This window comes from Gavia stellata, chromosome 6 (assembly GCF_030936135.1).
Source record: "Gavia stellata isolate bGavSte3 chromosome 6, bGavSte3.hap2, whole genome shotgun sequence".
NCBI classification, from domain to species: domain Eukaryota; kingdom Metazoa; phylum Chordata; class Aves; order Gaviiformes; family Gaviidae; genus Gavia; species Gavia stellata.
Window position 1 is genome coordinate 1,173,342 of NC_082599.1, and position 25,446 is coordinate 1,198,787.

Genomic DNA, 25,446 nt, shown 5'->3' on the forward strand with positions numbered 1-25,446 from the left:
CTTTTAGTTAACCTTCCCTGCCGTGCTCTTGGGAATTACCTCAAACACCGCAAGATTAATTGTTTTGATTTGTTTAATTGTTTGGGGTTTTTTTCTACTCTTGGTCATGAATTCCTTTTTACCCACTGGCCTGACATAGCAGAGGGGCTTAATTGTAAGCAGCATTGTTACCTATGGATGCCATATGGCTCCACTATACAATACTTACAAGGGTTGCTGCATTGTAAATACTGCAAATAAGCATGAAGCAGATGGGAGGGAAGGGGCAACAATTTTAACAGCAAAATTCTCACTGCCTTCGCGTGGTAACAAGTCATGAAATGTGAGAAGGAATATATTAAGAAGGACAAGAGGTGTTTTGAGAAATGCAGCTGTACTTTGCAAGCGGTTTTGGTCCCCTTCCCACTGCAAAGAGGAAAAGAGAGGATTTTACATTTCATTTACAAGGCATTTAGGGCTCTGCGGCTCCTGAAGGAGCTGGAAGGAAAGTGCTACAGAGAGAGAAATGCGACAGTGGAGACAAAAGGTGATCTGAAAATGGCATATTCACTAGCATACAAATGCAGCCCTATAGAGAGCTCCCAGGTAGGAACATCTCCAGGTTCTTCTCCGTCTGTGAACTCCCTTTGCTGTCGTCTGTGCCGCAGAATGGGGCTCTGCAGACAAACCATGTGAACCAGGAGGCCAGGAGCCAGAGCCAGACTATTTCAAAGGGCAGCGAAGGAATTAAGGCTCTGGCTGCACCAACACAGAGCAGGGACTTAGCTGGTTACTGGACTCCCTGAGACCAGACCCAGGTTCCCAGCTCTGTGAAAGGGTAGGAAAACAAAAGCAAAGCGGTTTGGACTTTTAAAGAAGCTTTCAGCTAAAGCTTTTACAGAAATGAAGCCATCAAAGGGTAAGAGAGGAAGTCCTTTCATAGCTAAATAACTGGTTAAAAGACAGGAAGCAAAGGGCTGACACAAATGATCAGTTTCTGCAACCAAGAGAGACTACAGACGGGATATCTCAGGGTCTGCGCTGGGACCTGGCTCATCCAGCATATTCCTAAATACTCTGAAGAAGGGATGGAGAACGGGATGCTAAATTTTACAGATAATACACATACGAACACAGGAAATAAAGAGAGAAGAACAGCTGCAATGGCTGAACCGAACATCCGTACAGCCCACCGTCTTTTCTACAACAGTTGTCCTAACCAGAAGGCGAGGGAAGACCGAGGCCAAGGCAAGCACTTCTTGTGTTCCCACAGCTCTTCTTCCAGGCCCCAGTAATTCGCAGCTCAGGGACCTCCCGAGCCGGTGGTGGCCCTCAGTATATCTCTCTTCCGTGGACTTGTCAGCTTCTGCCATTGATTCACCCTCCTAAACCCACATAAACCTGCAGCAGTGATAATTTGTGGTTCTGAGGAGCCCCACACTGAACTACGCAGGCGTCTCCTCTGTCTCTTGCTCGGTGCTTGCCATTTATTAGCATCGTTTGATGCCCCCTAATGCTCGCAACAGACGAGACAGCGCAAGGCTGGTGCATCTTCCCTCCAGGCCCCTTGGCACATCCAGGCCTCCGGCACTTCTCCCCTCAGCCAGGCAATCCTCGTCTACGTTATGAAAATGAAAGGTTACAAAAGCTTAGATGGGGCAATGAAATGGAAAGGTGAATTCAGTGCCAAAAAAATGCAAATTCAGGGACGTGGGCAAAAATAACACTAAGTAATGTGGATTTTTGTGGTTACAGGCTGTAAATTTGCTGTTACTACTCAGCTGCTAGCCGGGAACTGCTGCAGCTCGTTCTCTGACAGTGCCAAATTAATGCTCAGCAACACTGAAATGTGCTAATAACTTAATAGGAAATGTTAAGAGAATAATAGACCCCTCCCAAATATCCCACTGTCCCGTGGCATACTGTGTCTGCCGTATAAGCCCAGGGACCCACAACTAGTAAAGGGGCATAGGGGAATCTCCGGGCTGGGGACCAGGTCCAGCTGGTACTGGGATCCAGTCCCATTTAGCACCTTCATTAATGATGGGGGTGGAGGGCTGTGCTGCAGCCCTGGGGTCCTGGGCAGGCTGGAGCGAGGGGCTGACAGGATCCTGATGGAGCTCAACCACGGGAAGCGCCAAGTCCTGCAGCAGGATGAACCCAAAGCACCGGGAGGGGCTGGGGGGTGCCCAGCCGAAGCCCCCCGCCCGGCAGAGAAGGCCCCGGGGCCTGGTGGGCACCAGGGTGAGTGTAACCGGCGACGCTGCTCACCCCCCGGGCTGCCTGAAAGGGAGCACGGCCGGCGGGGGAGGCCGGGGCGCTGGGCCCAGCCGCAGCGGCACAGGCTGCCCGGGGCGGCGGTGAAGCCGTCCCCAGAGACCTCCGGGACCCGTCCCGGGGCACCGGCTGGGGCAGGACGGGCCCGGGCGGCCCCCGAGGCCCGGGCGGGCCCCTGAGGGGAGCGGGCCCGGGCGGGCTGAGGCGACCCGGCGGCGGCGCCCCGCCAGCAGGCGGCGCCGTCCGGCTCCGCTCAGCGCATGCGCGGGGTCGCACCGCCTTCCCCGTCCCCCCCCCCCCCGCCCGGAAGCCTCCGGGTCCCCCTCCGCGGCCGCCGCCCGCCATGTTCGCGGAGCTGAACGAGCTGCTGGACGCCTCCCCGCAGCGACCGGAGACGGTGAGAGGGCGGGAGGGAGGGAGGGAGGGAGCCGGGACGGCAGCGGGGGCCCGCGCGGGGCCTGCTGGGAGCGGTAGTCCGGAGCAGCGCTGCCCGCCGGGAGCCGCGCGGTGCATGCTGGGACGGGCGGGGCCTTGTGAGGCGGCGGCGGCGGGAGCGCGGCATGGCGGCGGGCTCGGCCTCTCCCGGGGGGGTTAACGGCCTCCGCGCCCTTCCCTTCGCCCGGCCCTGGCTCCGGTATCCGCCGCTGCGGCGGGGCCGGGCCCTGTCCCCGTAGCCCTCGGCCCCCGGTGTGTCTGTGCGTGGTCGCTGCCGTGTCGTGACTAACAGCAGAACGGGGTAAAACCCGCTCCCCAGCGCTCCTCCGGGGCCTGTGGTGTGTTCTAGAGGTTTCTCTTCCTTTAGGCCCCTAAATTAATTCAGTTCATCCATGCAGTTTTTGTGCTAATGAGATCATGCTGTAACTAAACACCCTCGGCCTTTGTTAGAGCTGTGAAGCACTTCAGGTAAAAACTTGGTAAAATATGCGTGTGTTACGCATTATTCCATGATTTTCCTGGTTGATACTGGCTTAGATAGTAAAAGCAGGTTTGGGGGGATAATTTATTTTGTAAGTCTGAGTTTCCCCTTCTTGTAGAGCTTACGACGTGAGTAGGGCAGCTTTCTCCCTGGGCTGGAAAGTGCCAGCGAGGTAACCCCTTGTCAGCCCACCCAGTCGGGGTAGGGCTGGTCTGCTGGGGAAGAAACTCCAGGGAAAAGCCAGGAGAACGCTGCTGGATAGAGGTCAGGCACTCGAGGCTCGAAGCAAAGCTGGTAGAGGTGGTTGGCTAAGGCTGGGTGGTAGCGGTGTTGATCTCTGTAAAGGACAGACTGAAGCCATGAGCTGGAAATGTGCACTTGCAGCCTAGAAAGCCAGCCGTATCCTGGGCTGCATCAGAAGAAGCATGACCAGCAGGACAAGGGAGGGGATTCTCCCCCTCTACTCTGCTCTTGTGAGACCCCACGTGGAGTGCTGCATCCAGCTCTGGGGTCCTCAACGTGAGAAAGACATGGACCTGTTGGAGCGAGTCCAGAGGAGGGCCACGAAGATGATCAGAGGGCTGGAGCACCTCTCCTATGAGGACAGGCTGAGAGTTGGGGTTGTTCAGCCTGGAGAAGAGAAGGCTCTGGGGAGTCCTTACTGTGGCCTTTCAATACTTAAAGGGGGCTTATAAGAAAGATGGGGACAAACTTTTTAGCAGGGCCTGTAGTGATAGGACAAGGGGTTTTAAACTAGAAGAGGGGAGATTCAGACCAAACGTAAGGAAGAATTTTTTTACAATGAGGGTGGTGAGACACTGGCACATGTTGCCCAGAGAGGTGGTAGATGCCCCATCCCTGGAAACATTCAAGGTCAGGTGGGACGGGGCTCTGAGCAACCTGATCTAGTGGAAGATGTCTCTGCTCACTGCAGGGGGGCTGGACTAGATGAGCTTGAAAGGTCCCTTCCAACCCAAACCTTTCTATAATAAGCTGAAGCTGTGTAAATTCCCAAGTCCCCGTGGTTCCAGTGGGTTGATGGTCGGGTTTTTAATGCATGTGAAATGCTAAGTGAGGAGCCTTGGTGGAGTTTGAGTGTTGGCAGAGCAGAGCCTGTGCTCAAGGGTGGGTTTGATGGTGGAGCTGTGGGATCAACAGGGATGCTGTCATCCACAAGCCTGATTTTGGAGGCAGGGGCCTCACCTTGGTGCAAATGGGAAATTCTGCAGAGCAAAACCAAAAGGAGGTTTGGTCTCAAGATCCTGGGCGTTGACTTGGCAACCCAGGCAGGACCTGACAGAGGAGCTGAACCAAAGGCTTCTCTGTGTGAGGATTTGCCTCGGATTTGAGTTGGCTCTTCCTCTCCCATCAGCCAGGGACTTGGACTTCCTACCGCACGCTCCAGATACTTCTTCATCAAGGTGTCTGGCAGTAGCATAGCACCAGCACATGGCTGGCTGCAGAACGAGTGGGTTCCCTGATGCTGGAGGTGGAAGATGGAGTTCATACACTGCGATGTATAGGCCGCACCTCAAATCCTGCGTTCAGTTTTGGGCCCCTCACTACAAGAAGGACATTGAGGTGCTGGAGCGTGTCCAGAGAAGGGCGACGAAGCTGGTGAGGGGTCTGGAGCACAAGTCTGATGAGGAGTGGGTGAGGGAGCTGGGGTTGTTCAGTCTGGAGAAGAGGAGGCTGAGGGGAGACCTCATCGCTCTCTACAACTGCCTGAAAGGGGGTTGTGGTGAGGTGGGTGTTGGTCTCTTCTCCCAAGTGACAAGCGACAGGACAAGAGGAAACAGCCTCAAGTTGTGCCAGGGGAGGTTTAGGCTGGATATTAGGAGAAACTTCTTTACTGAGAGAGTGGTGAAGCACTGGAACAGGCTGCCCAGGGAGGTGGTGGAGTCACCATCCCTGGAGGTGTTCAAAAAGATGTGTAGACATGGCATTGTGGGACATGGTTTAGTGGGCATGGTGGTGTGTGTTGGGTTGATGGTTGGACTTGATGATCTTAAAGGTCTTTTCCAGCCTTGATGATTCTGTGATTCTATGTGGACTAACCCAGTGGTAGATAATGAGTATGCTTGTTTTGCGAGTGCCCCTCTGCACTGCTCAGTGTCACCGATGGCTGTGCAGAGCCACACAGTCTGGGTCTGAGCTCTCCCCCTTGGGAGACACGGTCCATGGGGTGTGTTGAGATACCTGGCCAAGGCTGGCTGGAAATGAGTGTCCCACTGTCCTCAAAAAACATCAGCCCTTTGCAAATCTCTTCTTCACATCTCTGCCATCCCGTTTTTTGCATCTCCACGGTTGGCTTATGCCATTTTCAAAGTGCTGACAAAATGCCTTCACTGCAGGGCTGGTAGGTAGATGAAGCTGCCGCCTGTGTGGGTGTATCTGACATGTCACCGCTGAATGCTTGTGACACCCGCTGCTGCCCTGCCAAGGGATTTTGGCAGTTTTTAACAAGTAGCTGCAGCTTCTGCCTTGTAGCCTGCAGGTGGAAAGAGTGTGAAAGCAGAGTGTGGAGGGAATGGGCTGCGGCAGTCAGATGGAAAAGGTGCTACGAGAAGGTGCAACAAGAAGGTCTTGCCTCCGGAAGTGCTTCGTCCCCAGCGGTGTCTTTCTGGGCTTGAGAAGGATGCGTAGAAGGGGGATGAGAATCAGACTGTGCGTCTGCGGTGGCAAATTGGGGGCTGCGGGGTTTCTGCACGCCAGCAAATAAGGTCCTGGTGGTGGGGCCAGGACTTACCTGCTCCTCAGCAGGAGAATTCCTCTTGCCTGGCAGCAAGGGGAAGCTGCCCACCCTCAGGACCCCCAGGGACCTGGTTTCTTCCAGCCAACTGCAAAACAATTAGTTATATGCAATCTGCGGGGATGGGTGCAAGTGGTGCATGGACCTGCATGAAGACAGCGTGACCACAGGGGTTTGCAGATGTTGGAAAGCCTCGCAGATTTCTGCTGGCTTTGCATGCCTTCCTCCTTGTGTCGACACAACTGGTAGAACCCCGATTCCTGTATTTGTGTCCTGTGCCCTGGAGTTGGTAAAGGCTTTGGGGCAGTTCTGTGGCCACAAGCAGGATGCTGGAGTTTCCTGGAGCTGTTGCCTGCCTTCCTTTCACCAGCTGTGCTTTGGTGCAGCTGCTGCCTCTGGAGATGCACGGTTTGGACATTTCTACCCCTGGCTAGCTGGGCATCTAAGCGTCAGAAATGAAGAGGTTTGAGCGCTCGCTAAGCAGCCGCACTGTGACAGCGAAGCGAGGGTTGGCAGGATTTAAGGGTTGATAACTGGAAGGTTTGAAGAAGCGAAATAATGTATGCTCTGAATGATAACATCCTGCTGTGTTCTGTGCAGCGTATGTGGGAGCAAAGGAGAGAGACTTTGAGAGCTGGCAGGCAAGGCATGGGACTCCAGCCTGCTGCTGCAGGGGGCCATTGCAAGGAATAGGGGAGTTGAAGGGGATGGAGTCCTACAGAAGGTAAACTGCTGAAAGTTTGAGCTTGTGCTGTTTGAACCCAGAGACTCCTCCAGGCTTAGCCATGGAGGATACATCTCGGTGAGATGCTCACCAGGGTGGTGCCTCCTGTTATTGTAATGGCCACAGAGGCATAACCCTTTCCTTGGGTGGGAAAGAGCTCTCTCTGGCTGAGGCAGAGCAGCACTTCTCTACCCTGGCTTCTCCTTTGCATTCCCTGCAGACGTGTTCAATATTTGCTGTTCCATTAGCACCACTTTATAACACGTTTTAGGCATCAGGGAGTTAACTCTGATAGATGGCTTGTGGATTGCCTATGGGTAGATTGCTTGTTGCTGCAAAAGGCTTTTTTTTCTTCTAATAGATTAAAAAAAGCATTGATAAGTTCTTTGTGATTAAAAGCAGCCCTTCTATGATTTGTATTGATTAAAGAAACATCTTGAGTAAGGTTTTAATGGAAACAAATGCCTTGATGAGACTGGTACTAATAACAAGCACACACTGATGAACAGAATTAATTTCCTGCGTGATCAAAACAAGGTATATACTTTGTGCAGAGAGCTCTGTTCCAGTAAACATATCTTGATGGTAAGGTTTTGTGCTCTGAACGTGGCATGTTTGAGGTAAGCCTGGAACAGGGGACAGGGAGGGCTCTTTGGGGGCAGGAGAAACAGCAACTGTAGCTGGGCTGCTGTTTTAAATGCCCAGGTGATGCTGGCTGTGGTGGTGGGAGAATGGACTGGGGACAGAGTGGGTGGCTGTTGTCCCCATGCCACCTGTGCCACTTGGAGTAGAAAGATGACTGTGTATTGAAGGAGAAGGGGACAGAGCTGGGAGGTGGAAATTGCTCACAGCCACCCATGACGATGGTGTGCAGCACCAGGGGCATGATACATGTGTGGTCTGGATGTGCCGGCAGTGGAAAGCACAGTGCTGCTTGTTGGTGTCCTCTGCTGCAGCTGGGTGTTTCCGTGTGAGGAGGCGGCTCTTGGTGGGCACAGAGCATGGGGGTCCCGCTGGGCTCTCAGTCTAGTGCAAGGGCTTTTAGCTCGTGGGCACGTCTTTCGGAAAGCAGTGAGCTCAACATCTTCTGATGCCTCCCCATGGGCTGTGTCCGGAGGAAGTGCTGGCATCCCATTGTAAACAGACGGGTGGCTGGAGCACTGCTTGTCCACTTCTTTCTCTGACTAATACCTGCAGAGTTTCCCCTAGCCTGAGCAGACATCTTGTCTACCAACATGGAACCTGGAGCAGTTTGTGCCCTCATCTTCCTCTAAGTTATTTTGCTGCTTCTTTTTCAGGGTAAATTCACACTGCTGCGAGACACCAGAACAGATGGCAGCTTCCTGGTGCACCATTTCCTCTCCTTCTACCTCAGAGGTATGTCAGCAGCAGGACTCTCCAAGGCAGAGGGTTTGCCTTTGCCTGCCTCTTGGAGCTTCCTTCAGCATAAAGTGTTTCTATGTGAGCAGAGGCTGGTTTTGCAGAGCGTGAGGCATCCTCAGATTAGCGCAAAGCTTTGGGGTCAGGATTTATGGATCCCAGTCCTGACTTGTTCTTGGGACTTGCTCTGTATCCTTGGGTACATCCTGTAATGTCTGTGCATCTTGTTTAGTCATTAGTGCAGTGAATGTTGTAAATTACATGGGCATCTGACAGTGAGGTGTTGACTGTAATTCCTTCACTAGTTACGTGTTTTATAATGTAATTAAAAATATGAAGAACAACTAACAAATAGATAAGCTAGTAGTGAGTAAAGAAAAAAAACAAGGAGCCTGGTAAGTTGCCTAATTGCTTTTCTGCTAACAGTTTCACCTGTGAGTAACCTACCAGCCCCTGCAGAGCAGGCGCTGGATTCATGGGGTCCTCTAGCTTTCTGCTGGCAAAGCAGCCAGCCCAGCAAATCTGGTACCCATCAGAGTTGAAACTTAGCTCAGAGTGCTGTGCAGGTGGCGGGGCTGAGTGCATCCTGCCCCCCATAACTGCCACTTCCTCAGCTAGGGCTTTATCCCATTTTAAAAAAATTGTTTTACTTAATTGAACAGAGTCAAACGGCAGGAAAGCCTGTGGAGAGCAGGTTATTATTAACAGTGTGAACGGTTCAAAGGGACAGCTCTGCCTCAGGGTCTGCCCGAGTCCCCGCATGGCTGTGCTAATGTGCTGACCTGCAGCACTGTCCTGGGAGTCGCTGCATGGAGCTGCCTGTCTGCCTGGGAAAAGCCTCACTGTCCCATGTGGTTAGGAAGCCCTTAGGGATTATGATTGCACCTCAAGGCTTGCTGTCACCCTCTCATTTCAATCCTGGAACCTGGGTACCAGTTACTTTGTGTTTGTAGCACCTCCATGTTGTCCAAGTACCCATTTGGTGCTCAAAACATTTGGGAGCTCTCGAGGGCTCAGTAAAGGCTCAGCTGGGGCCACTGACTTCTGGGCACTTGAAATTCATGCCCTGCTGTCTGACAGGGAGAAACAAATACACTGATTTTGTTCATACCCAAACCATGAGGCCAGGTTGTCACATGCCAGGTTTTCCAAAATCACATTTTAGCGAGGTGTCTTTGTCAAAATTGCTTGTTCTGGGTGTTTTTCCAGTCAAGGTCACTTGCCCTGTGAGAGCCAAAATGGGGATTTGTGGCATGTCAGTGGTTTCAGTAGTTCGTGTCACGGTCGGCCGTTGGCCTCCTTGCAGTAATACCAGCGAACAGTGCCAGGAGATTCTAGGGCAGGATGGCACGAGACAGAAAAGGGGCCTCCTACTTTTTTTTGTCATCTCTTTCTTGTTATTTCCCTTTCTTTTTAAACTGACTAATATTTTCCCTAATGTGGAAATCCTATAGAAAGGTGAAAATTGAAAGCCCAGCCACAAGCAAGTGAGGGGCTGCCTGGACCTGTCTCACTTCAAGGCCTTTCCAGACGGATTTGTAGCCTGGCTGCTGTGATTTATGGGCTTTGATAACGACAGCTTGCAAAATTGAAGTGATAACGTGTCTTTTTGTCTTCTCATCCAGCTGGCTGTAAGGTTTGCTTTGTGGCCCTGCTCCAGTCCTTCAGTCACTATAACATCATAGCACAGAAGCTGGTAAGTCTCTTGGTGTAGGTTAATAATTACAGGTCCAGGTAGCTTCTGTTGGGTGGAAAGGAATGAGAATGGGAATGGGAATTGCGTGTGAGCAAATGTTTCCAGATCTTGATGGGGCCAGTGAGGATTGGTGCTCCTGCAGCTGGGGATGCAGAGCACTTCTTGCTGGATGTGATACAGGGCAAGAACTTGGCTATGAAGCTCGCTGCAAGGGCCCCACCAGGCTCAGCCCTGGAGAGGGCAGAGAGCTGAAGGGCTTTCTCTGTGCTTTAATGTTTTCTGGAGATCAGCATTCCCCAGACAAGCCTAGACTGGTAGATGTAGTTTCATTAGCGCTCTGGGGAGAAAAATGCTGTGATGTCTATGTCCCTAGGGCCTCTCTGTATGCCTGCGGGATGCACTGGCTGTATGGCACAGGAGCTCCTGAGGTGACTTTATCCTCTGTCCTGTGGTTATGTTGGGATGAAGTCCTTTGGGCTGAACCACCTGTAAATTCAAAGGACATCTGTATGCCTCTTTTGGCCTCTGGGCCAAACCATCAGTTTGAGGCATCTGAGGAGCCACAAGCGCTGTGTACGTTCTTATGGATTTACTTCCTGTGTTGAGTCAGGCAAGGATTATGTGTACCCTGAAATGAGGAAATGGAGAAACAAAGTAGGCAGGGTCATTCCCAGCGTCAGCGAATCAGTCTGAGCTCTTTAAACTGCATCTCTCAGCTTTTTGTACAGTGCTCACATGTGAAATGCTCCAGTTGGGAAGTCCAGGTGACCTTCCAGGGTCGAAGGGATGAGGGCTTGCGTTGGTCCTACCTCCTCTGGTTCTGCTGGAAATTCCAGCAGTGCTGTGGCTCATAAAGACTTTCAGGTGTTGAAGAACCAGGTGTTGCAATAACAGTGTATTCCCCACTGTAAATGTGGGTTGAGTTTCAGTCCTTGATAAACAACTGTATTTTATTTACTACTCAGTTTTTACCTTCTAAAAGGAGATCAATGGTCTGAGAGCTCAGACCTAAGTTAAATAAAATGGACTGAGCAAACAAAGCATTTCCACGTGGAGCTTTAACTCTGTCAGATAATCAACATGCGATTCCCCTGCAGAGCAAATTCCCCACTGCTGAGGAAACGAGCCTCTGCGAGCACCGAGTTGCAGAGGAGGAGGAAATCTTGGGGGAACTTGCGAAGTGGGACGGCAAACAGGGCATAGCAACCAGTGTAGGTAGGAGATTCAGCTGTTAAATATGGGATCCTTGCCTGCTCTAAAAGCAGAATTGTGTTTGTTGGTGTGTTTCCTAATGTGGTGAAATTTCCTGGTGCACAGCTTGTGCGTGTGCTTTTAATAGGTGCTGTTGTCATCTCCCCCGTGGGAGAGTCTGAGAAGGGAGAGAACATGAGGATTAGCTGGGGCACACACGCAATGCAAATCGAAATGATTTGCTGTCTGATACTTCAACAAAAAGGTTAATGACATGAAGGGAGCTGATAAGAAGAACAATACAGTTTGCCCAGGGGAGTTCAGAGAAGTGATTACACTTGCCTGCAGCAGTGAGCTGTCCCTGTCCCGTTGGTTTCAAGTCTGAGTCAGTCTTACATTATAACTTCACAATTCCCCATGCGGTCGGTTGTTGTGAATTCTTCCTAAGCTCTGAGGAGTTGGAGGTTGTAACATCAGTTATTTATATCTGTCGGAGTTTCCGTAAGATCTTGTCTTTGCTTTAATGCTTCTTTGCCTAAATGAACACATCAGGCTCGGTAAAGCTGGTTTTTGGCAGGGTAGTTTCACTCTTAGACTTGCTTAAGATTTCCTGCTGTAGATCTCTACTGGAGACCAGCTGGGATCTCATTTACAAGGCTGCAGCAAACCCTGATTTCAGGCAGTACCCTGAGCTGTGTCATGCTGCAGTTAGGTGTGCTGCACACTCCAGCGAATGACCGGCCACTCCCTTATCTCCTTCCTCTGTGGCAAACTCAAGACCAGCTGCCTGGGTCTCTGTCTTGGCCAGAAGAGTTGCAGGGGGTCAGGCTTAGTTCCTCTGGGAACTGCTTGGAAGAATCTGGGCCATGGGCAGTCACCTGTGTTATGTTATCCCATCCACAGGTTAAATCTCCCATGTGTAATCATTGCTAGCAGAAAATTATGCACTTATGAAAGACTGCAGCTGGAAGAGCTTCATAACTTACTGATGCTCCTGTTTCTGCTGGGAATGGTGTGGTCCCAGGCCTGGGAGGAAGGCTCCTGCAGCCAGGATCATGTTATACAGTCTTTACAGCGATGTTTTGTGGATCTGGTCCTTGTAGCACCTGATGTATGGTGATATACTGAATATTTATACGTAGTTGAAGTAATGCTTACCTTACATGCTGCTTCCCCACAGTGTTGCCAGGTCTTACTATTTCCTTATGTGTTAGCTAAATGCAGTGTATTTTTACTTGCAGGAAAAAGCTTCCCTGTATTTTTGTGCCAGTGCTGGCTCTGCAGTACTGGCTTCACACTTCCTTTTCTGCAAATTCCGCTCTTTTCATGAGGATCTGCACTTAATCTTAAGGGACAGTTAATGTTATTTGTCACAACCTTGTAGAGAACATGCAAGACTAATGGCACCAGGGCAGCTTGCCAGACTGGTGTTCCCACCCTCAGTTGTACAATATTTGGGTTTCTTAAAGGAAAAACGTATCTGTCCCCATTTGGTCTTCCTCTTGCCTGCTCCCCTGGCACAGCGCTGAGATCACAGACCAGAGGACATCGCCTGGTCACCTCTGCTTTCCCCTGCAGGTAGTTCTACTAGAGAAGATACCTTGGCCACTTGCCTGATCACAGATCGTCGCACTTTGTACCACGGCTGCATTTGCTATTTGTGTAATGACTGGTGCCTTGCACACTCCATTACTAGTTCTCTCCTGCAGATATTTTGCTTTCCCTTATGAAGCGGCCAGCAGTGCGCAGCGGTTCTGGTTTGAAGGGACGTCGCTGCTGGCAGGCCGATGGGCTGCCACACTGCCTGGCTGACAGCATCCTGGGTGGATGAGAACAGTTGTGCTCCATTGCAGAGCTCGCAGCCCCAGCCATGCCGAGCTGCTGTTTCAGAAGCATTTCTGGGCTTGATCGATAAATGACAGATTGCCAGAGATAATGTCTATGTGCTCCCGGCGATAATGGAGCATGGTGCTGTGAGATAATGAAAGCTTTCAGGGCTGGTAATGTACGCTGTTTGGGTGCTCTGCAGCACTGTGGCTCTGCAGGAGGCACATGTGTCGTGTCTGTGGCAGTCAGGCAGGTGCCGTTGGCCATTTTGAGCACTTTTTCCACAGTCTCCGAGCTGTCCTGGTGCTTCCTCTGCTGCTTCCAAAGGCTACATCAGGTGGGCTGCTAGCTGGGAGGCAAGCAGAGGTTTGCTGTAGCAGATGACTACAGTGGGGTGAGTCCAGGTCTCCATCCAACGCGGTCTCTCTGGGACCTGGTTCCCCAGCTGGAAAAAGAGGCTGGGCTTGCTGGATGCACCCAGGAATGTCATGGCATGGAGGGACTCGAATTCCTGGTCTGACCCATGAGCACACTGCCCCTGGCTGCCTTCCTCTCATGCTGTGGCCCTTCTCTCTGTCATCCAGGCAGGCCCTGGTGTAACAGCACTAAGCTGCTGGGTGTTTTAAAGAGGGGACACTGTTTTCTTGCTGGTCTCAAGTATGGAGAGTTTGTGTGTGCAAGAAGAAATGGCTGAAGCAAAGTTAAAATCAGTTTCTGAATTATTGACGTTAATAGTGAATTTAGCCACTGCTGTAGCAAAGCATTTCAGCAGGTGCTGAGTCCTCTGAACTCCAAAAATTCACCAGGGGATGAGGTTTGAGAGACTGATGTGCAACCCAGCCCTGCTTTATGGCATGTCAGGTATTTGCTGGCTGTTCTCTGCTCCTGGCCTGCCCCATCAAGGACAGAAGAACCTTTGCTAGAAATTTTTCCATGGTGTGTGCTTGCAGTTGCCCAGGAGGCTTCCCTTAGTGCTCCATTCCTGCCCTGCTTACCAGCATGGTTTTAGTGAGCAAATAACACCTGCAAAAGCCGAATCCCTCTGCCTGCAGCCCACATCAGCCTCTGCTGTGCTCGGGGCCAGCGGGAGGTATGGCAGGGAGAGCGTAGGGCCAGCCCTGTGCTCTGTAAGAGTCTCATTGATGGGAATTACTGCTCATGGCTTGCCTGGGAGAAGGGGAAAAGAGAGGAGACAATGTGGATTAGATGAGGCAAGGGCATGCTGCAACACTTGCTATTTCTTGAGGGGGCGCTTGAAAACAAAAGGGGTATGTCCAAAAGTGCTGGCTGGTGCCTTGTCTGAGGCTTTCCTTCCTGGAGTTTGCATGGCAGGTGGGATTGTTTTCCTCCCAGAAGCATGTGTAGAAGACCAGGAAAAAGAAGGGCAAGCTCAGGGCTGATTTAAAAACTGTATTTGAGGTGGGGACATGTCAGATGGCCTTCGCCTTGGAGTAGCCTCCACTTGTCAAAGTATCCCCTGGCCGTGATGGAAGACGTTGCCTCCAATCTGTTGTTTTCTAATTGCCATAGACAGTGTTTGCTGGCAGCAGCCCTGATGAATGGATCTCTCCCCCTCGCATTTCAGCTGGGAGGGAAAGCAGTGGAAATCTGTCTTTCCTCTCATTAGCACTGAACGTGTGGCAACTGATAAGCCTTGCGGGAGCTCAGGGTTAATGTTCCTGGAAAGGACCTCTTCCTTATCTACCCAGACCTTTTCTCTGGAGGTCCTCATGTGGAAATGCCATGCGCAAAAAGCTGCTGGGCCCAGCCCCTTGTAGGGATTGTCTCATTGATCAGATGCTTAAGATGTGGCTTTACAATCTTTTTTTAATAAAAAGAACAGAAAGGGGGTGTGCAATGTTGGCACTTACATTTTTATGTCAGAATAACAGCAAGGTTGAGCGGGTGAAGAACAGGAGTAGAAAGCAGGAGGTAGAAGTGGACACATAGCTTTGCTGCATCTCCCTCTCGCGTGTGAGCAAAGAGCCCGGTGGCTCTCAGGGGTGTCGTGAGGACTGGGAAATGCTTGGAAAACCTCCAAGGTCTTTTCAAAAGAAGGTGTTGGGATAGTGCCAAGCACAGCTTTCTGTTCAACAGTGCTCGAGGTCCTGGGGGAAAAGCTGCTACGAGCCTTCCCCTTGCTGGGCGACTCGGACTCTGTGCTCAATTGTTCTGCAGCTCCCAGCACGATTGCTTAAGAAATAAGCAATAATCTGTATTTTCTGTGATGCTTAAAGTTCCTGATCAAAAGCACCAGTGCTGCCAGTGTGTGCCTCTTCCAGCATTCAGGCAGAAGCCTGTCCTGGCTTCAGGTAAGGGCTCCTGCTCCTGCCCTAGGACTTGTCCCTGTTCCTGGCCAGTCCTGCTCAGCCACCTTCTTCAGAAGGTGCAAAATTTCGCAGCATCCCAAAGGGATGTCATCTCTTGGGGAATATGGGAACTGCTTTCTCAGGATGCTTGTTTCTGGTTCCTGGCCTCTGGCTCACCAGTTCTGCCTGTCGAACAATACTGCATTGATTTAAACCTTCCTGAACTCTTTGTAAACCATTTATCTTGCCATCTTGTCCACCTACCTGCTGCATTGCACAACAACCCTATTTCCAGGCTGCTGAGATGCTGCAAATCTTGGCAGTAATGCTCCTTGCTTCCATTTTAAGAAATTACAGTCCCATTGTGAAATGTGGGAAGCAACCCACACTGGAAAGCTGAGCAAACTTGCGCTTCGTCCTGCTGGGAAATGCAGTTTGGCTGAGGTTTGAAGATAGTGCGTGTGTGAGAGATCTTTGTATGATCATGTCAGTAACAGGTACTAAATTTTCTCCTCAAAGGTGGACTGATGCAGTCACCAGTAAGCTGAGGAGCTATAGAATGGTTGGCAAAAGTAATCCTTGCTGATAAAAGAAAGGAGGATGAGACAGGAGTTCCTGAACTAGATCTGCAGTTGGGGTCTTCTGTGTGTCTGCTCCAACTCTGACAAGTCTTTCTCCATTGGGGCTGGATGTGACCAGCACGTGGCTCTTGAGGTCAGCCTCATTGTGAAGCAGGGCTGAGAGCTGGAAACCTCAGCTTGAGTTTGAGTTGTGGCCCCAGGCAGTTTGTCATGGTCTCTCCTCCTTCTCCAAAGGGGAGTCAGGGCTTAGGCTGCTTCCCGTGGGAGCCCCTGCCATGCTGCTCTCTCCTGGGCGTTGTACAAGTGTCGGGGTGCCCAGCCCACGGTGTTCTCCAGGTCCTGGCCCTGCCTCGCTCAGGTGTGTGGGTTGTGCCGGGGAGTTGTTATTGCCACAGCGATGATTTGGAGATAGTGAAAACCAAAGGCTTTCACTGCCCGAGAAGTGAGGGTGAAGAACTTGCTCACAGCAGGATCCTTGGGGCAGCCTAGAGAAGCCTGTAGCCATCCTCTCCCTACCTCTGGATAAGAAGCCATTTTTCTCCCATGCAATGAGGCTGTCTTCCCAGGAGCAATTCCAGGATGTTTGGACCCCCAAATGAGTGTTTTTATCTCCTGGCAAAATACAGGAGAGCAAATGTGTCTACCAGCGTGTGGAACGGAAATGGCTGTTTCATCCCCTGTGCAGGAGTCACCGAGGCATTGACTTTAATAGCACATTTAGATAAGACCTGATAAAAATTGGCTGTTGATCTGCTTGGTTCTGTTTGCACTATTCCTCCAAAGCTGTTTGCTCTGCAACATCGTGTTTTCTTCTCTTGAGGGAGTCAGTCTGACAGCTGCCAAAGAACGGGGACAACTTGTCTTCTTGGAAGGCCTCAAGTCCTGCCTTGACCTCTTGTTTGGAGAGGAGGAGGAGCAGTCAGGACAGCCCAGTCCTCTCCAGTTTATAAGGTAAACCTGAGCAGTTGGTGGTTCTTCTGGGGCTCAGCAGGGCCCCCAGCACAGAGTGTTTTCCCCCCCCTCGTGTCTCCTGCCACTGCAGCCAACACTGAGAGCATCAGTGAGTTCCATGGATGAGACCTGGCTCCCTTTGGGCTTCCCTCCAAGGCTGGACACCTAAGTGAAGGGAAAGGCCAGCGCTGTGCACATCGCTGTGCTTGTCTTGCCCTGTCTCTCCCTGCTGCTCATAGAGGGATTCTGTCCCCCTTCTCCAGCATTTCAGGCCAGTTTCTGCCCCCATCCTCACTGTGAAGCATGTTATAGGTCTAGAGAAAATTTATTTCAGCACTCAACAGGTTTGTGTCAAATAAAACTCCATCCAAGCAGTTTTGTTCCTTTTTTTTGAGTTTTATTCTCATCCAAGGGAACAGTGCTGCTTTCCTTTTTATTCCCACTTCACTTTCTCCATGTCCCTGATGATTTGATAGAAAAAAAAAAACCACTGAGGGCTGTTAAACTGGCAGATACCACCTCTGGGCTGCTGTGCACTTGCCCTGTTCCTGCACGCTCTTGGCTCTCTGCTGTTTCAGACCTGTGCTGGGGTAGATGGGCCTTTGAGACCCCGAGCAGGCACTGAAACCCTGCAGACCCCTGTGCTGTGGGACCGTGCAGCCTTCTGGGTCTGAGTGAGTGGGTGTTGCTGGTGTGCGGCGGGATCAAGTGCTGGACAAGCTTGAGAAGTGGGCCCATATGAAGGTTCAGAGGTTCAACAAGGCCAAGTGCAAGGTCCTGCACCTGGGTCAGGGCAATCCCCAGTATCAATGCAGGCTGGGGGATGAAGGTATGGAGAGCAGCCCTGCCGAGAAGGACTTGAGGGTACTGGGGGGTGAAAAGCTGGACATGAGCTGGCAATGTGCACTTGCAGCCCAGAAAGCCAACCATATCCTGGGCTGCATCAGAAGAAGCGTGGCCAGCAGGACAAGGGAGGGGATTCTGCCCCTCTACTCCACTCTTGTGAGATTCCACATGGAGTACTGCGTCCAACTCTGGGGTCCTCAGCACAGGAAAGACATGGACCTGTTGGAATGGGTCCAGAGGAGACTCCAAAAAATGGTCAGAGGGCTGGAATACCTGTGAGGACAGGCTGAGAGAGTTGGGGTTGTTCAGCCTGGAGAAGAGAAGGCTCTGGGGAGTCCTTACTGTGGCCTTTCAATACTTAAAGGGGGCTTATAAGAAAGATGGGGACAAACTTTTTAGCAGGGCCTGTAGCGATAGGACAAGGGCTTTTAAACTAAAAGAGGGGAGATTCAGACCAAATGTAAGGAAGAATTTATTTTATGCTGAGGGTGGTGAAACACTGGCACAGGTTGCCCAGAGAGGTGGTAGATGCCCCATCCCTGGAAACATTCAAGGTCAGGTTGGATGGGACTCTGAGCAACCTGGTCTAGTGGAAGATGTCTCTGCACATTGCAGGGGGGCTGGACTAGATGAGCTTGAAAGGTCCCTTCCAACCCAAACTATTCCATGGTTCTGTGATCCCTGGAGCAGGGCACAAGGGTTTCACTGCACACAAGTGAGCAAAGGAGCAGTGACTGGAGGGAAGTGTAGGACCCGGTGACTGTGACAGCAGGGAGGGCGCAGGCTGGCGTTCCCTGTGTTGGGTCAGTGGGTGAGGAGGGTGACACGTAACGCGCATGTGAGCCAAGCCCCTTGAGACCTCCTTCTCTTCCAGTGAGAGCGCTTCCAACCTCAAAGCCTTGTTTGACTTTGTCCGGACGTCCCTGACTCCCACTGGCAGCGACTCCTGGAAGAGCCCTGTGCTGCTGGTGGACGACCTCAGCGTCCTGCTCAGCCTGGGTGCCACGCCAGTGGCGGTGCTGGACTTCATCCACTACTGCAGAGTCGCGGTGTGCTCCCAGCTGAAGGTACTGCTTCCTCTGCATGCAGCGTCCTGTACGCTACATGTACGAAAGAGCCTCTGGAGCAAAGCTTGGCTTTCTTTTCTTTTTCCACCTGTGCACGATGGCGTTTTGGAAGGCTTTGGCTGTCCAGGAAATTCAAATCATTGCTGTAGGCCATTCTTGGAGAGATGTTTTAGTCCCTGGAGATGTTAGTCCCTTTGCAGCTGTTTTCCTAGGAGGTGCTGCCCAGAGAAGGGCTCTCTGTCCCTGACATTTCAACAGAGCTTTGAAGTGTAAAATGTTGCTTCTTAGAGCTCCTGGCTCTTCAGAGATCTCGACTCACACCCATGTTTGTGTGTCTGTGGGAGGGCAGGGAAGGAAACAGGTTATGAAGGTAGTGAGGGGCTGATGAGTCTCACAGGGGACAGAGATGAAGGCCCACTTGGAAGGGACACAAGTCTCTGCTTCCACCAATCTTCAGCATTTCTGTGTGTTGCACCGACTGGTTTCTAAGGGTGTGTGACAATGCAGCACTTCTACAAAGATTTCCTCAGCAATGTGTTAACTTCTGAGAGCATCGCGGCCAAAAATCCTTACAGTCACATCTATCCTGTGCTATTTACATGGCAGCATCCCCACCCTGGCCACTTCTTTCTCTGCTTGAGTGAGAAATAAAGTAGATGGTGTCAGGTTTTGTTATCCTGCACTTCATATCATGCCAGGGTGTTTGTACTGTAAACGCTGACAAGGGATGTTCTGCTTGCTGAGAATATTTAACTCCAAAACAGCTAAAAAAGATGATAAATCATGCTAACACGTTTCTATTTCTGTCCAAGATGTTCTGAAGCTTTAAAGTACATTTTAATTGATGGGGAACTTCATGTTATTTTAATTCCTTGGTGACCTGCATGGGCTGAGGCAGAGACTCTTGGGATGTATTTTTAATAGAGCTGGTGTTGCATTGGGGAGCTCTTTGCTTCTGGTGGGAGCTGTGAAGGTTCGAGCATCGCAGCTCTGGCTGCAGCCGTTCGGCCACGTCTTTATTTAGCTGTTCTGAATTCATTCAGAGTTGCCATTTGCGTGGCCTGACAGACTGGTTTAACTAGACAGCTGTCTTGTAACAAAGGCTTGATGTATTTTTAGGCTGCATATTACATATATATGTGTGTATATGTATACACAATATATACAGCCAGCTGTATCAGAGATGTACACATGTATCTGCTGTTTATTTTCCCAGTGGACTTTAGCTCAGAACCAGCTGCTGTGCTGGGGGATGTCTAAGTAGCTTAGTTAGCAGGGCATTTGTGCAAGCTCGTGTTGCTATCTTCCCTTCCTTACCCCGAGCGGATTAGGAATCAGCTAGGGGCTCACTGCTGCCTGGTGCTCTTGTTCCAGGGAAACATCGTGGTGCTGGTTCACAGCAACGAGGATTCAGAAGATGAGGAAAACGAACTGGTTGTGAACTCCCTGTGTCATCACAGTGACCTGATCCTGTGGGTAGAGGGGCTGGCAACCGGTTTCTGCAAGGATGTTCACGGGCAGGTAATGCACAGGAGAGCACGGAGAGGTGGCACATGTTATTGTCACATACAACACTCCCTGCAGGCCCAAGGGTAGGCAAGATGTGCTCCATCTGCCCCGCGGGACACAGCCCAGGACTAGCCTGGTCTGCAGCATGGTTAAGGACTAACAAGCAGGCTTGCTGCGGTCAGTGGTGAAACACTGGAATAAGCTGCCCAGGGAAGTGGTGGAGTCGCCATCACTGGAGGTGTTCAAGGAACATGTGGACGAGGCATTGTGGGACATGGTTTAGTGGGCATGGTGGTGTTAGTTGATAGTTGGACTTGATGATCTTACAGGTCTTTTCCAACCTTACTGATTCTGTGACCAGGATCTGCTGGAGCACCTGGGTTTTTACAGCTGTGACTCCACTTCTGTGGGGATATTCAGGAACATTTTGCCACCGGGGGAATCTCCCATCCCTGGAAGCTGGAAAGGGTTTATGCAGCAGCTGCAGTGCAGGCTGTCTCCTGCCCCAAGACGATGGCAAAGAAAAACATCTAGTTCCTGGGAAGCTCCCCCAAACTGTCCTGTCGGTGGCTCTCAGCCTGGCCTGCAGTGATCTCTTCTGGGCTGGGAGCGCAGTTGGGATGCTGGGGCCTGGTTGCTGCGTGGTCTCTCATCAGGGGCTGCCACTAAAGGGACTGGTTAGAGGCAGCTGTGTGATGGGTTTTTGTTATCAGTGATCCCCTTCCCTGCAGGCCAGCAAGAGACGTGGGGGGCGAGGATGCTGTGATTGGGGCAGCCAAAGGGATGATATTCCTGTTCCTTTCCCTTTGCAGATTAAAATAATTAGGAGACTGTCCTTGGAGCTGGCAGCGGAGCAGGATCGCGTCCAGATCTACCAGTATAAGATTCAGGACAAGAATGTCACCTTTTTTGCTAGAGGGCTGTCAGCGGCAGTCCTGTGATGCTGCGATACGGAGCAACGCGGAGCAAGGCTGGGGAGGCAGGTACCTATAGACTGGACGTCAAAGCAGCCTGGCTGCCTCACCAGCACCTTCCAGGAGCGGTGCAGCAAACTGACCCAGGAGGGAAGCTTAAATATGTGTTGAACTGCACGCCAACGAGGGGGTTAGCCTGCGCGGCACCTGCTGCATCCCTTTGTCCTCCCACCCCATTCCCAGCGTATGCAGGCCAAGAGGAAGAGCAAAAACTTGCAAGGATGGCCCTTAGAGCGTGTAAATACAAGCAGGGGGGGTGCCCCAAGGGCTGGGCAAGCCTCACCTTTTCTGGGATGTTACGGCATGGCAGTGCCAGGCGCTGCTGCGTGGAGGGATCACCCCACCCTCTCGCTGGCATTTAACAAGATGACACAGAGCGGGTGGAGGCAGGAATGATCTGGGTGCATGTTGCAATTCTTACCTTTCTCCCAGCTCTGGCACAGGAGAGATTTGCTCAACTCCCAGCTTCCACAGAATTAAAAAAATATATAGCTACATGTATAGCCCCTCACCTTGTTGCTGTAAGACCTAAAGGCTGCCTTGCTTGGTTGATCCCTTGCTTTTTTTTGTTATTTTCCCTCTTTTCACTTGAAACACCTGTGCCTGTGCGTGTCTGTTTAGCGTGCGGCTTCCCAAGCTTGTCCTTGGCCTTGGGTGACAAACACTTCTGCACAAGGCTTTGTCTCAGCCACTGCCTCCTGATGACAAATCATTACTAGCACTTACATGACCTGCCTCTACTGAAGCATTATTGGGGGCTAATAATTACTAATTTTAATTAGATAAGGGTACAGGCATTAAGTAACCACAGATCTCTGTACGGGAACCGCTCCCCACAGGCTCCTTTGGCAGAGGGAGAGAAACGGGCATCTCCCAAGCCTGGGTGAGGAGATGGTTTTGGGTCCCCCTCTGTCCCCATGGATATGAGGGCAGTCCTAGGAGCAGAGCTCAGACCTGGAGATCTGGTAGATGCTGTGGCTGTAGTGGGAAATAAATACGCCCCACATGCTTGTGAGAGACAAGAGCGACCTGCAGCCCCCTTGCAGCTCCAGAGCCGGGGTAACAACTCTGGCAGTGGGACGTGTTCCTGCTTTTTCCATGCAGAAACGCTGCACGGCCCAGTGTCCTGTCTGTTGTGAGTGTTGGGAATGGTCACCTTCAGTTTGAGTTTGGGGAGCCCTGGTACGCTTGAAGGCTGTGGCTGCTTATTGTTAGCAGCCTAGGGAGACTGGGCAGGCTCTGGGGCTTGTGGTGAGTGCCGGGGAAGTCAGGAGGGGGAACGAGGCCCCGCGTGTGCTTTAGGATCACTTGGCCCTGCAACATCAGGACATAATCCGTGGGTCTCCCTGTGCTGGAACAGGGACAGGGCTGAGTAGTGTCCAGCCCAGCCTCGCTCACCAGCCTCCTAACTTCCAGGCTCAGGTAGTGCCCGCTGGGCCTGAGCCAAGCCTCTGTGTGGGGGGCAGAGCTGGGGACACTGCCATAGCTTGGGGTTGCGAGTGCCCCTGAGCTGTGCAGAGCCTGGGGCTCTTTGGGAAGGTTCCTGGTAGCTGATGGTGCCTGGCTTGGCCCTGGTGCCGCCACGGGTGGGTGCAAAGCACTGTACCCTGCCCTGGCAGAGACAGGCTGGTGGCTGTCTCCTCCCATGTCACACGAACCCTCAGGCTGGTGCCTGCTGGGCCTTGTTGGGGTAAAATGTGTTTCTTGGCCGCCAGCCCTGCAAGCATCAGAGCCCAGCGTGGCTGCTGCTGGCCCAGCGTGGTGGCAGAGCCTGGGGGGCAGTGCCCAGTCACAATCTGCAAAGGGGGGATGAGACGACTGGTAGGTCTCGTGGAAGGGAGCTGCTGGCTTTGGTCGCTGCAGGCATTAGAGGTGCTTAAAATGCACCTGTAATGGGCATATAATGGTGTATAATTGAAGTAATACCTGTATGATTAGCTTCCCCTTGGACATACCTCCTCCAAGGCTCTGCCTCCCTCCTCCGAAACCGGCAGGGTGACTCTCTGACATCGCTGGTGGCTTTTGCCTGGTTCTTTCTGTGCTTGACCCATGCCTGCATCCAAGCAAGAAACCAGAGGCTGCCCTGGGCTCGGAGTCAGTGTGTCCCTGGGACATGTGGGGAGCAGCACCCCTACCCCAGTGTCCCTGAGCAAGGGGATGTTTCCCTGGGATCCAAGGCCCTTCCGAACCAGCTGCTCTTTGCCTACACTGCGCAACAGTGCTGCCTGCACGCTGTTTCCCAACAGCAGTGGCTTCAGCCCTGTATTTTGGTGTGCTCCGGTGCCCACGGGCTTTTGTCGCACCGATAACCAGAGGCGATTGCAGCGGGGAGGCGGTGAGGGCTTGGACAGGCAGCATCTGGGAGATGCCTCCTGGAGAAAGGGAGGTGAAACCTGTGGTGGCTCCTGGTTCATGGCGAGGACCAAGCCCAGTGTTTCCTCCATCCCTGCCTAACATCCAGAGTTGGCATCTGTCATCAGGATGTGAATGCCAGAGGCCAATCTGGCAGCTCAGCTGAGCCAAGGCCGCCCGGCGCAGCCATGACCGAACTGAGACCTTGCTCTGGAGCTGACGCTGCGGGAAGGCAGCGCAGAAAGCGGAGATTAGGAGGGATGCGATTGATGGCAGAACGGGGCGGCCTTGCCCAGGGTCGGCCAACATCTGCCTGCTTGGGGCCACTGCTACGCGCAGCTCTTTGTTTGCGAGCCAGAGCTTGTGCAACACCGCGTCTCGACCGATAAAGCAGGTGGGAGTTGGCACGAGGTTCATGCTGTCTCTGGTTTTCATTGCCTCGGCGGGAGCAGCCCGGGGCCTTGGCCGGGCAGCAGCTGGGGAAAGGCCCCACCAAGGCTGGGACTGGTGGGACAGGGGTGCAGGTCCCCTGGGAGAGGGTCGGATGCGATGGTGTTGGGCAGGGCTGCTAGCAGCAGGGACTGTCACAAAGCATTGGAGCCCGACAGCTGCAAGAAAGGCCCTGCAAAAGGCCGTTTTGTGGGGGGTGCTCAGCCCCAGGAGATGAGCGAGCAGGGGCTGCCTTTCCCCTGCCCTATTTCTGCTCCTTTCCTCTGCTCCTTCCCTGCTTCTTGCTCTGTCTTCTCAGGGCCACTCTCCTTTCTGACACCACCTCCTTCCTCACAGGGCTCCCCGGGGTTTCAGGAGTGATGCTTGGCGGCCGGGAGCTGTGCCGGGGCTGACTGCCGGGCCGGCAGCACCGGCGCAGGGCCGGCTGACTGCGGGGCAGTGGCAGCTTGGCTGCCTTCCGCTGTCCCCTTCCACCCCTGCCGGCACCGGAGCTGCTGTGTCCTTTGCTGCAGAGCTCGGCCTGTCCATGGCTTCCTTGGGCACCCAGGGGAAAAGACGCTCATGACTTTGCTGCGGTGTCACAGGGTAAGCCCTCTGCCGCTGCAGGCACCCTGTGCCCAAGCTGCGTGGCATCCCGCCCCATGCCAGGGCCGTGCCGGCAGGAACAGCGTGGGCATTCCCGAGGGAAAAGGAGCCCTTGGCCTCCGGATACCACCTGCCCCTGGGTACCTCTCTACCCCTTGCCCCGCTGCTCCACAGGGCTCTCGCTCTCCTTCCAGGGGAGCTGTTCCCAACGCAGCCCAAGCCATGTGCCACTGTCCCCTCTGTGCCCAGGGCTCCCGGTGCCTGGCCCACCCCTGCTCCCCGGAGCTCTGCGGATCCCGTTCGCCGGTATCCCCTGCACCGAGCCCCAGGGCTCCTGGTGCAAGGTCCTCCCTCCAGGTCCGCTCTCCCCGCGGTGCCCCAGGGCTCCTGGTGCCCAATCCTCCCTCTCAGCCCCCTGCATCCGCCCTGTGCCGCAGGGCTCCCAGCGCCTGACTCCCCCGCTCAGCCCCGGTGCACGGTCCGGTTCCGCTTTCCCCTCTGAGCCCCAGGGCGGCCGGTGCCTGGTCCGCCCCCTCTCCCACGGTCCCCTCTGTGTGTCAGGACCCCCCTCCCCGGGCCCTGCCGTCCCCACTGTACCCCCCGGCTCCCGGTCTGACACCCCCCCCGCCGCCATCCCCGCTCCACGTGTTCCCGCCGCCACCGAGCCGCTTCCGCCCTCCCACGTGAACGGTGGCGCGCCCGCCCCGACGGGAGGCGTGGCCTGACGTTGGGGGGGCGTGGCCAAAGCGCTAGGGGCGACGACTGGTAACCAAGGGGCGTGGTTATACAGACGGAGGCGTGGTTATGGTGGCGGGGGGCGTGGCCACGCCGGCGGCGGCGGGAGGCGTGGCCGGCGTTCGGCGCTGCGCGCGCGCGCGTGGAGCCCAGCGGCGGCGGCAACGGGGGGAGGGCGGGAGGGGGTGGGTGAACCGGAGCGGGAACAACGGGCCGAGCGGAAAGGTTTAGGGTCAGGAAAGGGGTTAAAACAAACGCAAACCCAAGATAAATTTAAATAAAATAATTAAAGAACAAAGCGGGCTCAGGGCCGCGAAGAGGTCAAAGGTCGGAGGTGAGGACGAA

General features: G+C 53.1%; 1 protein-coding gene across 4 annotated transcripts; it reads left to right on the plus strand.

Moving 5' to 3' along the window:
• Nucleotides 1-2,584: 2,584 nt before the first annotated feature.
• On the plus strand, nt 2,585-21,581 carry ELP6 (elongator acetyltransferase complex subunit 6). Of its 4 annotated transcripts, none has more exons than XM_059818572.1 (8): nt 2,585-2,653; nt 7,947-8,025; nt 9,654-9,724; nt 16,453-16,583; nt 17,947-17,953; nt 18,308-18,496; nt 19,835-20,017; nt 20,818-21,581. In XM_059818572.1, the coding sequence occupies exons 1-8, from the start codon at nt 2,600-2,602 to the stop codon at nt 20,944-20,946; spliced, it is 843 nt and encodes a 280-aa protein (XP_059674555.1). In that variant the 5' UTR covers nt 2,585-2,599; the 3' UTR covers nt 20,947-21,581. The 4 variants fall into 4 exon arrangements, with proteins under 4 accessions (XP_059674555.1, XP_059674557.1, XP_059674558.1 ...); XM_059818574.1 differs by having other exon boundaries at nt 19,871-20,017; XM_059818575.1 differs by lacking the exon at nt 19,835-20,017.
• The last annotated feature ends 3,865 nt before the right edge of the window (nt 21,582-25,446 follow it).

Excerpts from the sequence above, each read along its gene's own strand:
- ELP6 (XM_059818572.1), top strand. The coding sequence starts at position 2,600 with ATGTTCGCGGAGCTGAACGAGCTGCTGGACGCCTCCCCGCAGCGACCG. Across the intron at positions 8,026-9,653 it reads CCTCTCCTTCTACCTCAGAG|CTGGCTGTAAGGTTTGCTTT; the intron begins GTATGTCAGCAG and ends CTTCTCATCCAG. Across the intron at positions 20,018-20,817 it reads GCAAGGATGTTCACGGGCAG|ATTAAAATAATTAGGAGACT; the intron begins GTAATGCACAGG and ends TTCCCTTTGCAG.